Source organism: Serinus canaria, chromosome 3, assembly GCF_022539315.1.
Source record: "Serinus canaria isolate serCan28SL12 chromosome 3, serCan2020, whole genome shotgun sequence".
NCBI classification, from domain to species: domain Eukaryota; kingdom Metazoa; phylum Chordata; class Aves; order Passeriformes; family Fringillidae; genus Serinus; species Serinus canaria.
The window spans coordinates 9795926-9809441 of NC_066316.1; the positions used below are offsets into that span (position 1 = coordinate 9795926).

Genomic DNA, 13516 nt, shown 5'->3' on the forward strand with positions numbered 1-13516 from the left:
GGGCACGGCGGCCGTGACGTCGGCAGCGCTTCCGCCCGGCTCGCGCCCTCGCAGCTTCTCTTCCTGCCGCCGGAGCCCGCGCCGCGCCCAGACAGCCGAGGGAGCCGCTGCCGCCGCACCGCGCTCCGCCGCCCGCCCGCCGCGCCCTGCCGACGCCATGGTAGGCACTGAGCGCCGCCGGACGGGCTTTTGGCTTCTTCGTCTCCCGTCTCCGCCTTCATCCCTGGGGGAAAAAGGGGGGAGGGGGGCGGCGGTACCGCCCGCCGCATCCCGGCCGGCGCTCTGGCTGGCGGCGCCTCGGTGCCTGGCCATATCGTGCCCCCTTTTTCTTTTCCTTCCCTTTCTTTCGGTCCTTCCCGTTCGCCTTTGAACTTGACGCTGCGGGTCCGTTCTCCTCCCTTCCCCCCCGCCCCCATCCCGCCATGAGGCGGCGGAAGGTTACTCCCACCCCGCCTTGAAGCGATGGAACTGTCCTCCCTCCTTTTCCTCCCCCCCACCGTAAGGTGATGGTACGCTCCGCGTCGCACACAGGCGCTGGGGGCGGGCGCGTCCATTCGGCACTGGGAGGGGGGGTTGGTGAGGAGCGAGGGCGCGGCGGGAAAAGGCCGGGTAGAGGGGGGGGGGTTGTGCGCGGCACCTCCCCGCGCCGCAGGGCGCGGCCGGGAGGGGACGCGGAGGTGGCGACCCCGCCGCTCCCCACGGGGGGCTGGCTCGGAGGGGGTCGCAGCCCCGCAGGAAGGCACCGGGCGGTGTCGGTGGGAGCCCGCCCTTCCCCCGGGGCCGGGGGCTGCCCTGCTCGGGAGGAAGCGGGGCCGCCGCCTCGGTCCCGGCGGGAGCCATCTTCGCACGGCCTGAGGGTTCGGGCCTGGCCTAGAAACCGGCGGCGGCTCCGCGGGCAGCCGGGGCCAGCACGGGCCCTGCCAGGTCCGGCCCGCGCCCCTCGCCGCCGCGCCCGCCCGCAGCGCCGGTGGCGGACAAAAGGGGGAAGCGGAACCCGCGGAGGGGAATCGCTGGTTGTAAAACACAGGGTGTCGCAGCGGCCGTTCGAGAAAGCTGAAATTTTGAGGTAGTTGCTGTAAGGACTTGTGGTTTTTTGTTTTGTTTTGTTTTGCTTTGCTTCTCCGGACAGTGCTGAAAACATTCATCCAAGGCATAACGCTGGAAGCAAAGAAACAAAAAAGTATTAAAGATCCGCACTGATTTGCTTGTGTTTCCTGCCTTTCAAAAGAAAAGTGTTAGGGCTTGCATAAATGGGGCAGAATAGACCAAACGTGTGTTCAGTTTCATGGTGGCTCCTTCTGTTTGCTTTGCCCGTGCTCAAAGTTTGCATCCCCGTTTGATTCAGGAGATGGAGACTGGCAAATTTGCCTCAGTTATTAGCTCATGCAGTTTTAACTGCTGCCCTGTTATTGCCTGAGTCATGCACAAGTACTTGTCCAGCAACACACGCTTGTCTGGGTTATTTACCTGCATTAGAGGTGTTAAATATTGAGGCCTTCCCTTGGTATTTACCAGTAGTTCATTGAACACGTGGTATATCCGGGAAATAAATTTTTGGTCCGTAGGGTGGCAGACAGGATGTACCACTAATGTCCCTGCTTTCTCCAACACCCAAGCTGGAGCATCTGTGGCTGTTCTGCAGCGTGGAGCAGAGCTGATGGGAGCTGCAGATGAAGCTGCTAAAACGTCTGATGAGACTCGCAGCTCTTGTTTAAAGAGGCTTGTCTCAACAAGCCAGCTACCACCTCTGCAGTATGCAAACCTAGTTAAGTGTGACTACTCAGAGTGTCAGGCTTCATCTTGCTTTGGAACCAGGGAATTCCCAAGTCAGTCAAAACTACTGTTTCTCGTAGTGATCCTTCCTTTTTGCAACAGGGTTTAGGTTGGCTTTTTTGAGAGGCTGCAAATGAACTTGGTTTTGGGCAGAGTGGAGGCCTTCTGGCAAAGTAGGGTAGTGCCAGCAGGAGGGCATCCTTTGCTATCAAAAGGGCTTGGATTTTCAGCTTTTGTGTCTTGCCACAATGTTCAGTTTCTTTGCTACTGGATTAAATGAGTCCAAGGTCTTTGGAGTACCGTGCAAATGATTTTTCTTGGTTGTTAGTCAGTGCTATTCCCAGATCTGTGTAATTACAAGGTACATATGCCTCATATACAAGATAACAGCCTCATGACAATTGGTGCTGTTGATGTCTGGCATGTTCCTACTCGCCTTGGCAGAATCACTATCAAGAGGCTCCTGCTGGGTGCGAGAGCTGACCTAAGCAATCCCATGTGAGAGTGCCTGACTACAACCAGGACTTGCTTGTGAAGCTGTTCTCAGCCTTTTCCTCACTTGGTTGTTCAGTAGTCACAGCAGTCTCCTTGGGAGAGAAGGATCCCACAGTAACAAGTATCAGGGATGCCCAGAGTTGGCCTTCAAAGCCTCATTTTGAGGGTGACATTTAAGCTTTAGGTTACTGTAGGTGCCTGGAGGGCCACAAGAAAATTCTTAGAGGTGTTTAGGTTCATAACAGCTGATTTGTGTGCTGAATGTGTTTCTGAGAAGCTTTGATTTTCTGCAGGAGTCCTGTTACACACCATCTTCCACCTGCATTACCTTAAAAACTTGTATATCAACACAGGAATGGGTGCTGCTCAAAACTTCTGCCGTGCTACTACTGGCCACTGCAGTTCCTGTTTTTCAGTACTGTTGCTGGGATTGCCTTTTGTGGGTATTGCTTGTTCTGCCTACCTTGATAATTAAATTGGGAGTGAACTTTGTGGTGGCTCAGAGGAGGAGATAACTTCCTCTTTGGCTAAAAGCTGAAGAAATGACCTTCAAGAATTTGAAGGATAGTGTTTTGTTTTGTTTTGGGGTTTTTTTTTGTGGTTTTTTTTTGTTTTGTTTTGGGTTGTTTTTTTTTTTTTTTTTTTTTTTTTTTTTTTTTTTTTTTTTAATAATTGCTTTCCTACTCATCTCTTCTTGTCTTGTCAGTAACCTTTCTTCTTGCCAGGGTGGGGGAAAAAAATAAAAGATGAATAGAGTTTCAATTCTTTCCTGCACACCTTCTCCCTGCCAAAAGAGACCAAATAATGCAGAATAAAAACTTGAGTCCAGCTGTCAAGCTCTTTCTGCAAGTGATATGCAGATGATTCTGTACTTCTTGCTGGTTTATGGTGTGCAAATAATGGCCTCTTATACAACAGTAGTAAAAGGCTGTTAGTTCTGTTTCCTGTCAGGCTTCAGATCCGAGTTGAAACCTTGGCCTTTCAGATGTACAGGCTGTCCCCTGTAAATGGAGGTGTCTCCCTGTCCATCTGTAGGTAAGCAGGGAATGTGGGCTTTTCCAGACTCCTGAAGTCACTGGTGTTCCCACACTGTTGCTGGTCTCTGGGATGAAGTTAAAGTAGCTGCTCCTTGTGTTTCCTCCTTGCACTGCTGCCTTTCCTGCTCAGTAAAGTGGGGATGTTAACATCAGATGTGTTTTCTTGAGTTCTCAGATAACAGATTGAAAGCCAAGCAGTATTTAAAATCTTTATGGTTTTGACTGCTTACGTTTTCAGTTGGCTTGTTGGCCTTAGGTGGTGACACCTTTCCAGAGGCCTGATTTGGCAAAGCTTTCTTTCAGCCAGGCTGTTACTCTCCCTTTCTGCTAAGTGCTCCCACCACTACCTTGGCTTAGTTTTCCTCTCAAGTTGCTGATGATGGCCCAGGAGATTCCATTGTGTGGCAGTGCAGGGGACAGTTCTGTCCCTGAAGGGTACTGTCCCTGACCAGTTGGGTGGAAATAGGTTTAATTGCAAAAGTATTTATTGCAGAGATGTACTATGACACATTAGTGAGTCAGAGGGAAATGCCACATGGCTCCACAGGCAGCTCTGGCAGTGGCAGGGAATTTCAGAGGTAGATAGGAGAGAGGGTAAGCCAGGCATGAGGGAAACAGGGTTTGCTGAAGAGACTAAGAACCAAATACATGCCAATAATGTGGCCAGCAAACATGGGAGCACAGTGTTCTCACATCTGCCCTTGCAATTAAACAAGGCGTGCTTTAATACGTTCTTGGTGTCAGATTCTGGAAAAAATTGATGATACTTTTCCAAGAAGCAAAAGTTTCCACTTGAGTAGCTGTGGATAGTTCACCCTGATGTGTACGATGTTTGTGAGTGGTTCCCAGACAAAACAAGTCAAGAACTGTATCTTGGAATGTCTCTGGAGATAATGCATGCCCAGGCACCACTGTGGAGAGTTCTTGGGCTCTAATCACAGGAGGGAAAACCAACAGTCTGAAATTCTCAAGACTTAAACTCAAATTTAGTCCTTCAAACTTGAGGCAAACTAAGTCATTAGTTTAAGGTCTTAGCCGTCTTAGAGTTGAGGAAAACAAAGGCTCTTCTTAGATAGAATATTTTAAGTATTCAATAAAAAATACTGGTGCTCACAGTATTCACTTCCTAACAAAAGAGAAGTTGAATTTTATTGTGTCAAAGTTGTGTTTTAGTGCGGGCTTGCTGTGAATCCAGTTTATCAGGTGTCTGGCATGTCTCTCAGTCCTGAAATGGCTTTTCTATATGTGGGGATTTTCTTGAGAAAGTTTTGGGTTATTCTTCAGTCTTCCCCAATTTAGATGAAAATTCAGTTTGGCTACTTGGCAATGGAGGCAAAATGTTGGGGGCTCTTAGTGGAGGCAGCTGGGTCTGCTTCCTGCAGTTGGAAGAAGGCTCTCTTTGGCCTGCGTGGTGGAGGGAGGGCATTGTGCTCTCCCAAGACTTGTGCAGAGCTTTGCACTTCAGGCAAGAGCGAGGCTCCCTGAACAAGAGCTGCTGTGTTCCTGCAGAGTCTGCTGACAAGGCAGTGAATGCAGTGCCTGCCTCAGGTGCCTGCAGCAGGCTGTGTGACATCCAGTGGGGACACTGCCACAAGGGCCACGGGATAATGGGTGAGGGGCTCAGCCCCCAGCATGGGCTGTGTCTGCAGCAGCTGCGTGGAAGTGCAGGGGGACAACTCAGTTGTGCTGATTGCCTCAGAGAAACTTGTTCTGTCTCTTCCTTCCTGAACGTCTCTGTCCTCTCTCTGTCCTCGTATGATTTTCTCATCTGGTAATTAGGTGGCTTGCCTGCTTGCTGCTGCCTTGTTGCAATTAAGGGTCTCTCCCCTACAGTGAAATGTCACCAGCTGGCTGATGGTCATGGATCCCACAAGTGCCTGCAGTATGTGCTGCTCACTGAACCGACCCCCATGTGCCAGTCCAGAGCTGGGTAACTGCTTCCATCCTGGAAAAGGGACAGGACCAGGCTGGCTGCTGGAGCTCTGCAGCATTCAAGCCACAATGCACAAAATAATAACCAATGTGCTGTATTGAATCCTCTGAGCAGAGCCATATCTGGCCAAAGAGGGAAAATCCAGACTAACAAGTGTTTACTCTGTCATTACTGGGAGGGTGGAGGCTTCTCACCAGCTCTTCTTCTGGACAAGGCAGCAGACAAGAGGTTAAAATGTCACTTGAGGACACGTATTTAGAGTCTGGAATTTTTCCTTGTTCCAGTGCTGTTAGCAATCATCCTGTTGCTGTTCTACACAGAGTGGTTGCAGCTACCTTAAAACAAAAGCTGCCTGGGGTTTGAGTTTTTTCCTTTTTAAGTATGTTTGTGAAACCATTTGTGGCCGGTACAGGCCCAGGGTTGAAGAGGGAGCCCTGCAGTTAGGACAGTAGATCCTGTTTCAGAGGGAATTAGTTTGTTGCACTGTCTCCTCTCAGCCCATACTGTAACACAGCTATAGGGTGTTCTCAGATGGAACAAATCTGCATTGTCCCTGGCAACACAATGGCTGCTAATGTCAGCTTGTGTGATGAATCCAGGGGTTGTACAGCAGCTGTGAAAAGGAGTAGCACCAGCTACTAACAGCCTTTTGCTTTGGAAAGCTAAAAAATACAGTTGTCACTATTGTCCCTTCAGCTCCTGGTCAGTCCCAGTTATCAGCTGAAGTTTTACAGTGAATTTTGAGGTTCCAGACTAAATACTTTCTACATTTTTGGAATCTGAACTGACTTGCCAGCAGTGTTCAGTTTCTTTTTAAAGAAACAACTTGTCTCCTGACTTGGAGACATGTTTCTGGCTGTGTAGTAGCACAAGCAAATGCACATGACTGCACAGTTTGCATCAACCTGCAGCTCTGTTGCTGCTGCTTCTGGCTCTAAGCTGAGCATTAACCTATGCTTTCAAAGTTAACATGACTTGGGGCAAGGGAATTATTTGTTGTAGTGTTTGAGCAAAGCTCAAGAATTGACAAAGGTAGAGGTAGGTGACATGTGCAGCTCTTTCATTATAAATAGCCTCATTTCCATGGCAGTGCAGACTTTCTGTGCATTTTCTAAGAACCTTGGGGGGCTTTGTGACTAAAACCTGAGTCTTGCCACCCGTTGCCAGCTACTGAGGTACCTTTAGTTAGAAAATAAACCTCGGGGAGGAAAAGGCTTCCCTTGAATTCACTGTGGATTTGTCCATAGTGAATGATGAAATAGCTGCAGTTGCTGCACTGTTTGCTTTATTAGGTTAACTTTGTGTTATTTAAAGTCTTCCCAAAGAGGCTCTTGCCCACACCAAACGCAGGGACAGGAGAAGACCTTTATTCCTCATTAGCTCTCAGTCACACTCTGACAAAGTGCAGTGTCTCTGTATGGAGGAGGTGACACTGGAATGAGTCACTTGGAGTCCATGTTTGCACTGTAGCTTGAATTTGTCCTGGAATAGGCTTTCTCCATGTACTTTCCTCACCTTACTGGTGATATGCAGAAGGATGGCTGCCTGCCACACAGCTGAGGCACGGTGACTGAGTTGCGGTTCTCCCGTCCCAAAGTAAGTGCAAGCAATTCTGCGTAGGTTACCACTTACAGACTGACCATGCATTGTAAATCTAGAGGGAGGTCCCATGGTGTTTAGGTAAACCCTGAGAAAGCACTGCTCTCCACCCTAAAGAAAAGCTGTCTCAGATTGCTGGTGTATGAGATTGTTCTGGTTTTCTGTGACCAGCACTTAGGAGCTCTAGATACCAAACTCCATGGTAATAGATTCTGCCAGCTGTGCCACCTCTCCTCACTGGGTTAGCTGGCTATGCCAGCCACCCAGAGTTACAGGAGGAGGGATGTTGGAAGAAAGAAGAGAATCTGGGCTTATCTGAGGTCCTCCTTGATAGGCACTGGTCAAGGCTTTAAAAAAACCCCCACACATTAAAGTAGGTGTGCATTCCATAGCCATCTCTCAAGGACAGCCTGGGCACTGAGCAGGTCCCCTGCTCTGTCCCCCTGGTTTTGCAGCTGAACTCTGCTGTTCCTTCAAACGCAAAAGAAATCCCTTGAGCTCACATTTTGAGGCTGAAGATAAATTTAAAAAAAATTAAGAGCAGCCTTTAGCCTTTTTGAGTTGTGTATCTCACCTGCTGCTGTACCCGACTGTTGGTACTGCTGACTGTGCTCACAGCAGTGACGTGTCGTGGTTTGCACAGAGGGAGGAAGGCAGTTTTCCTTCTGATAGATGGATATGAGTAATGTCATTTGAATTTGGAAGACACAAAAGCAATGAGGGAGGAAGCAGGATTCTAAAGGAATCTCATTGTTTATACTGTGTGTAGCATTTTGAACAGATAGAGTTGTTCGGTACTGGACAGGCTTCAATTTGGTCTTTACTGCTCTGGCCATGATGTCCTTCCAGCAGTGCCTGCTGGCTTCCCACATTTGCAATATTCACTCTTGCACAGCTGCTTTTAAACTCTCCAGCTTGGTGCAGTCTGAGAACAAAACTCAAATGTAAATGCTTCTACTTCCCACTTTTTTTTTTTCTGTCTCATTCCCAGAAAAGCGTCAGACTGAAAATGCAGTTCGGCCTTTAGTCATTCTTGCTAGGTCTTGTCCTCTTTATTCTGTGCAGCTGCTTTTAACATCAGATTGATAATGCTGCATGTGCACCTCTTGTTCCAGCTTACACAGGGGAATACGATACCACTCACTACAGTTTCCCAGCTGACTCCAAGGTGGGGGAGAAATGTTAAGGAGGGTTAAGCTTGCTTTAGAAACTGCTGGAGTAGGTGCTGAGAAGAAGAGACTTTAACAGTTAAGACTTGCAAATTCTCTGTTTGAAATACTGAATTCAGAGCAACATCCCAAAGTTGGTTTGTTCAGCTAAAAGCAATCCCAGCATCCTACTACATTTCCCTTGATCTCTAAACTAAGTCCATGTGACAGGTATGGAATTTGGCCAGTTTTACCTCTTTTCCTAAAGCTCCTAGCAAGCATGCTGGAAATGGCTGGGAAGCTTTGAACAGAAGATCCTTGTGGTCTTGTCCAGCCAGCCTGAAACAGGGAAGAAAATGAAGCTGCTGTAATGCCAAAGGATCTGCCACAACTGAATCTCAGAGAACAAGGGGCTGCCATGCCTGTAAAACTCCCCCAAAACAATATTCTGGTGTAAGTGGGATTGTGCCTTTTTTGGAATAGTGTTTGGGTTGGCAGCCAGCTGTGGGCAGCAGCCAGACTCCAGATTCTTTATTTGGCTTTGGAAAAGAGGGGCTGCAGCCTTTTCTGAGGAGGCTCTCATGCCACAAGTGACTGTTGCAAGAATCTGTTGTCTCCTAGCCTTGGATTTAAGGCAGTGCCATGTTGTAGCTGGGAAGAGGAGGGATGGAAGGCCTGAAGGTGTGTGCTGTGGTCTTTGCAGGCCTCCGGAGTACAAGTGGCCGATGAGGTGTGCCGCATCTTCTACGACATGAAAGTGCGGAAGTGCTCCACGCCGGAGGAAATCAAGAAGAGGAAGAAGGCTGTCATCTTCTGCCTCAGTCCAGACAAAAAGTGCATTATTGTGGAGGAAGGCAAAGAGATTCTGGTGGGAGATGTCGGAGTGACAGTCACCGACCCTTTCAAGCACTTTGTGCAGATGCTTCCCGAGAAGGATTGCCGCTATGCCTTGTATGATGCAAGCTTTGAGACCAAGGAATCCAAAAAAGAAGAGCTGATGTTTTTCTTGTGGTAAGCCACCTTCCCAACTCTCATTCCTAGCATGCAGTCCAGGCTCTGTGGGTGAGGTCTCTGAGCGTTTGTATTGCCTAGGCTGGGAAAATGGCAGGCTTAAAGTGAGCTGGGCAGCCTCATGCCTGTTTTCTGGAGCCGTGAGATGTTCCACTTGTCCATGGTGGGTAGGATACTGCTTCTGTCTGGGGTGGATAATTGGTGTCACTAATTTCACTCTGTGGTGTCTCCCACTAGGGCACCAGAACAAGCACCTCTCAAAAGTAAGATGATCTACGCAAGCTCCAAGGATGCAATCAAAAAGAAGTTTCAAGGTATGTAATACGACTAATGTTCCTAACTCTGCTGTGTCCCTGGAGTACACAGCAAAGCTTAGTTAGTTTAGGTTTTGGGGTTTATTTGATGTTGTTTACTAGTGAGAAATGAAGTGTCATGTGATTGAGCTAAAATGAGCTCTGGCACAAATTTACATTATCTGACAAAATTTCAGAGGCACTAGGGCAGTGCTCAGGACAAGAGCAGGATTTGCAATGTGTGATGGACCATATGGAGCAGCACATTGCACCATACAGGCTAGAAACCATAAGATTCATAACACAGCACTGGGTTTTGTGCAGAGCTGCCTCAGTGGCAGAGCACTTTCATCCCCGTGTCTGTTAAAAAGCAGTCTCATAAACTTACTGTGCTGTAGTAAGCCAGTCTGGCTGATAGCCAGGTAGCACTCTTCAGCTCCTCAGGCTGCAGTGGGCCAAAATCTTGCACTGTGCAAGACTGACAGGATCTTTGTGCAGCAGTGCCAGCCTTCACAGGATGGCTTGCCCAGGGACTGGAACTGCCATGGGAAAATGTTGTGTGCTGAGAAAAAGAAATCCCGAGGAAATTCTGCTTTCCACCATGTAAGGCAGACATGGGTTGGGCTCTCCAGCCTTGAAAAGGAAAAGAAAGCATTGTTGGTTGGGTAGCCCAGCTCTCAGTCTCTGCCTCTCAGGTTTGCAGGGTGGTGCTTTCAGCCACCTCAGCAGAGGCAGCGGGAGCTGAGCAAGCCCTCTCCATGTGCTTGCCTGGAGCTCCCTCCCCTGCTGTATCCAGGGCAGCACAAGAAATGAGGGATTTGCTCTAAGAGCCTGCTATGAAAGGCCAAGAGCCTGAGCACTGAGCTAGTGACAAATTTCTGCCTTCGTGTCCCTTCAGTGACATTTGGTGTGCAGCCAGATGTCTCCTGGGACGTGTCAGGGGAAAACCATCAAATTCCCTAAGCTAAGGCAGGACTTGTCTGCTTGAGTGACTGGATTGCTTCTTCTAATGTTACTACCAGGTATGTTTCTTTGATTGCTTACCAGCATGTTGAAATACTGCATTATTGAGTGTTTTGCCTCTTTTTTTAGGCATAAAGCATGAATGCCAAGCAAATGGGCCAGAGGACCTGAACCGAGCTTGCATTGCTGAGAAGCTAGGAGGCTCCCTAGTCGTAGCTTTTGAAGGAAGTCCCGTGTAGATGTCATACAGTGCCACAACTCTACAAGCATTCCATGTTTTAATAGATCAGTTATATAAAGCAAACATTCTAGGCAAGGGTTTCACTAACAGTAGGGAAGCTGTCTTGTAGAATAAAGTAGATTTTGGAGATGTAGCTCGTATGTACAAATGACCCTAAATAAATCAAATTAAGGATTTATCTTGGTGTATTAATATTTGCATTGGTTGTCCAGCCCAGTACTGTCCCCAAGAATTAACACTAAAGGTCTCTAAAAATTGGAGCAGTGTATCATGAAAGGTGGAGAGGTGAGAATGATCTGGTTCCTGTTCTTGCTTTTCCAAATAGTAAAAAGCAAAATTCAGAAACTTTCCCCTGTAACCATTTAAGACAAAACCTGTAGTTTAACTTCAGCTGGAGCAACCTGTGAGCACCAAAAGTGGGTTAAATTCTTAGTGCTTACAGTTGCATAGCTGTACTAAAAAAGCCTAATTATGAAGCGAGACATAAAACAGACACACTTTTTCTGGAGGAGTAGTCCTAATCCACTCTCTTGTAAACTCACAGTGCAGTAATAATATTTAAAGGTTCACTTGTTCTGTAGGTTCAATTTTCTTGTTATGAAGTGTCTTGAGGTCTCTTTCCTCCTGAGTGATTCTATAGAAATGGCTCTTTCTGTTGACACAGTTTAATTTAGAACTACCTTTCTCTAATATACACTTACTAGTGGATCAGATGCTTCTGAGGCTTTTATAAATGCAGATTCCTATATCAGAACTCTCCAGTTATGGGTAGTAAAATGAAAAGGAACCACAACTTTAAAAATGGTATTTTCAGCCCCAGTCTTTGGTCACTTGGTCCATTTGTCCCATAATTACTATTGATTTAACTTAGTAGAACCAATCAGCCTGACTAATATGGCTTGATCTGGGCTTTTTGTCTGTTAGCTTCTTTAATTCTGTAGAAATGCATGGAAATATCACCTACTAGAAAGTTTGACCTGAAATGCCTTTTGTATGGGGGGTAGAAAACATTCCTGTGCCAGCTACAGAGATCTTAAAAGCTTCCATGTTTCATCAGTGGTTGATTAAAGCTGTTTCCTTTGTGTAATGTGTACATGGGAGTTGCATAGAGTTTTCTTGTATGTCTGTAGAGAAAAAGAAAAAAAAAAAAAACCCAAAACCCTTAGCCTCCAGTGCATTACTGTGATATGTTCTGTGCGTGCCAAATTTGAACAGCCTAAATAAATGGGCTTTCCCTCCCCTGGGTCAGTGACTGATTGCTCTCCAGCCTCGGGATCAGCCCTCCTGCAGGGGCTGACTCTGCTGGTTCTGGGTAAGCACTTAGGGAGCTGCTGTGCCCTCTGCAGCCACTGCCCTGCTCTGCTCTGGGGAGCAGGAGTGAGGGGAGACAGGCTGGAAGGAAGAGCTGGTGAAGCTGGAGGGATCTGGGGGAAAGCAGGTTTGTCTCTGCAGTGCGTTCCCCTCTTTGGCTCTGCATCCCCCTGCTTGCTGCAGGCTCCAGCTCCCAAACCTCTCTCTGCCTTTAGGCTTTGGGCCCAAATTCCCACTGGCTGGGGCTGTCCTGGGAGCCATCTCCCTGTTTACAGCCTGAGCAGCAGGAGCCCAGCCATGTGTTGGTTGTTGTGCACTGCCTGCCCTGTGAGGACTGAGGGAGCTTTCTCTGGCCAGGCCCATGGAGCCAGGGCAGTCACAGGATGGCCCTTCCTCCCTGAGCTGTTCCCAGCTGTGCAGGGAAAGAAAGCTGTGGTGTCCCCTCAGCTCCTGGCAGAGCAGTGCCAGCGCTGTGCTGCTGTGTCTGGGGCCAGGGCAATAATGGGCCATTACCTAACTCAGCATGTGCCCTCTCTGGCCAGGCTGAGTGGTTAAAACCCTTCATTAAAGACAGGCATTGGCTGACTGCTCTGACTTGGCACCCACATGGGTCACAGGGCTGGGAGCACAAGGTTCTCTGATGCCAGGGGACCCATTGGACTGCAGCTTCCTGATTCTGAGCAAAGCAAACTGGCCTGGATTCTGCTGGGGCTTCTAGCCTGTCTTGCAGTCAACTGGGGCCTCACCCAAGTGTGTAATGATCCTCATAAACAGCTCCTCCTTGCCCAGGTGTCTGCAGTACTGATCTCTGTCCAAAGTCCACCTGGAGATAAGGAAACCACTGTGACACATTGGGAGTGGTGCTGCCTGACCAACAGGCAACTCCTAGCCAAGATCCAGCTGATAGCTGGTGCCTCCAGGCTGCAGGCATCTTTATCTAGCCCAGGTGATGCTGAGGACACTTCTGCCTGGGATTTCCTTCCTTGGTCAGAAAATGGAGCAGGAGACACTGTAAAAGAGGAAGGATGTCAGACCTGTAAGGTAGGAGAGCATTTCCCACAATATGAAAGCCCTTGGATCAGGGACTCGGGTTCAAAGTACCTTAGTCCCAGAAGTGAGTGATAAGAGGTGACACTTTGGGCCTTGGCTGGGTGTGGTGCTATTGCTTCAGCCCATTGGAGAGCTTTTAGGACCCTCACAAGAAGTCCCAAAATGTATTAATCCTTGTGCTCCAGAACAGTATCTCTTAATCCTCGGAGCTACAGTGCTGTGGGCTTGTCCACATTGTGGGGTTTGTGGCAAAACTTCCCCTCTCGGGGTTTTTCTGCTTTTCAAGAGGATGAAACTCTTGTGACTGTTTTTAAGATTTCTCCCAAATTACCCACACCTTCTGAAAAGGCAAGACAAGAAGGAAGAGACATGATGAATGCTTCCTATAACTCAGCAGGGTGCTGGTGGAAGAAATCACTTCCTAACAGGGGCAGATGAAGAAAAAGGTGAAAGAGTTGAGGTGGGGGAGGCAGCTCAGGTAGTGTGAACATTCTGAAGTACACATGCCGGCAGTGGTTTTCCAAAAGCCATATTTGGCCACTTGGCCTGTGAGATGATGAGAACAGGAAATGGAGACTGATAATTCAAGCCTAGGTGTAAACAGCAGGCAGTGTAAATGTAATTTACAATGAGGGTTAAATTGAGTTTCTTCAACTTTGCCT

At 48.2% G+C, this 13516-nt stretch overlaps 1 protein-coding gene across 1 annotated transcript; it reads left to right on the forward strand.

Annotated features, from left to right (window-relative positions):
* The first annotated feature begins 17 nt into the window (after positions 1-17).
* On the forward strand, positions 18-10671 carry DSTN (destrin, actin depolymerizing factor). Its single transcript, XM_030235823.2, has 4 exons — positions 18-160; positions 8689-8996; positions 9234-9310; positions 10382-10671. The coding sequence occupies exons 1-4, from the start codon at positions 158-160 to the stop codon at positions 10489-10491; spliced, it is 498 nt and encodes a 165-aa protein (XP_030091683.1). The 5' UTR covers positions 18-157; the 3' UTR covers positions 10492-10671.
* The last annotated feature ends 2845 nt before the right edge of the window (positions 10672-13516 follow it).

Coding starts and splice junctions, on each gene's coding strand:
- DSTN (XM_030235823.2), top strand. Junction 8,997..9,233: donor GAGCTGATGTTTTTCTTGTG/GTAAGCCACCTT, acceptor GTCTCCCACTAG/GGCACCAGAACAAGCACCTC. Junction 9,311..10,381: donor AATCAAAAAGAAGTTTCAAG/GTATGTAATACG, acceptor CTCTTTTTTTAG/GCATAAAGCATGAATGCCAA.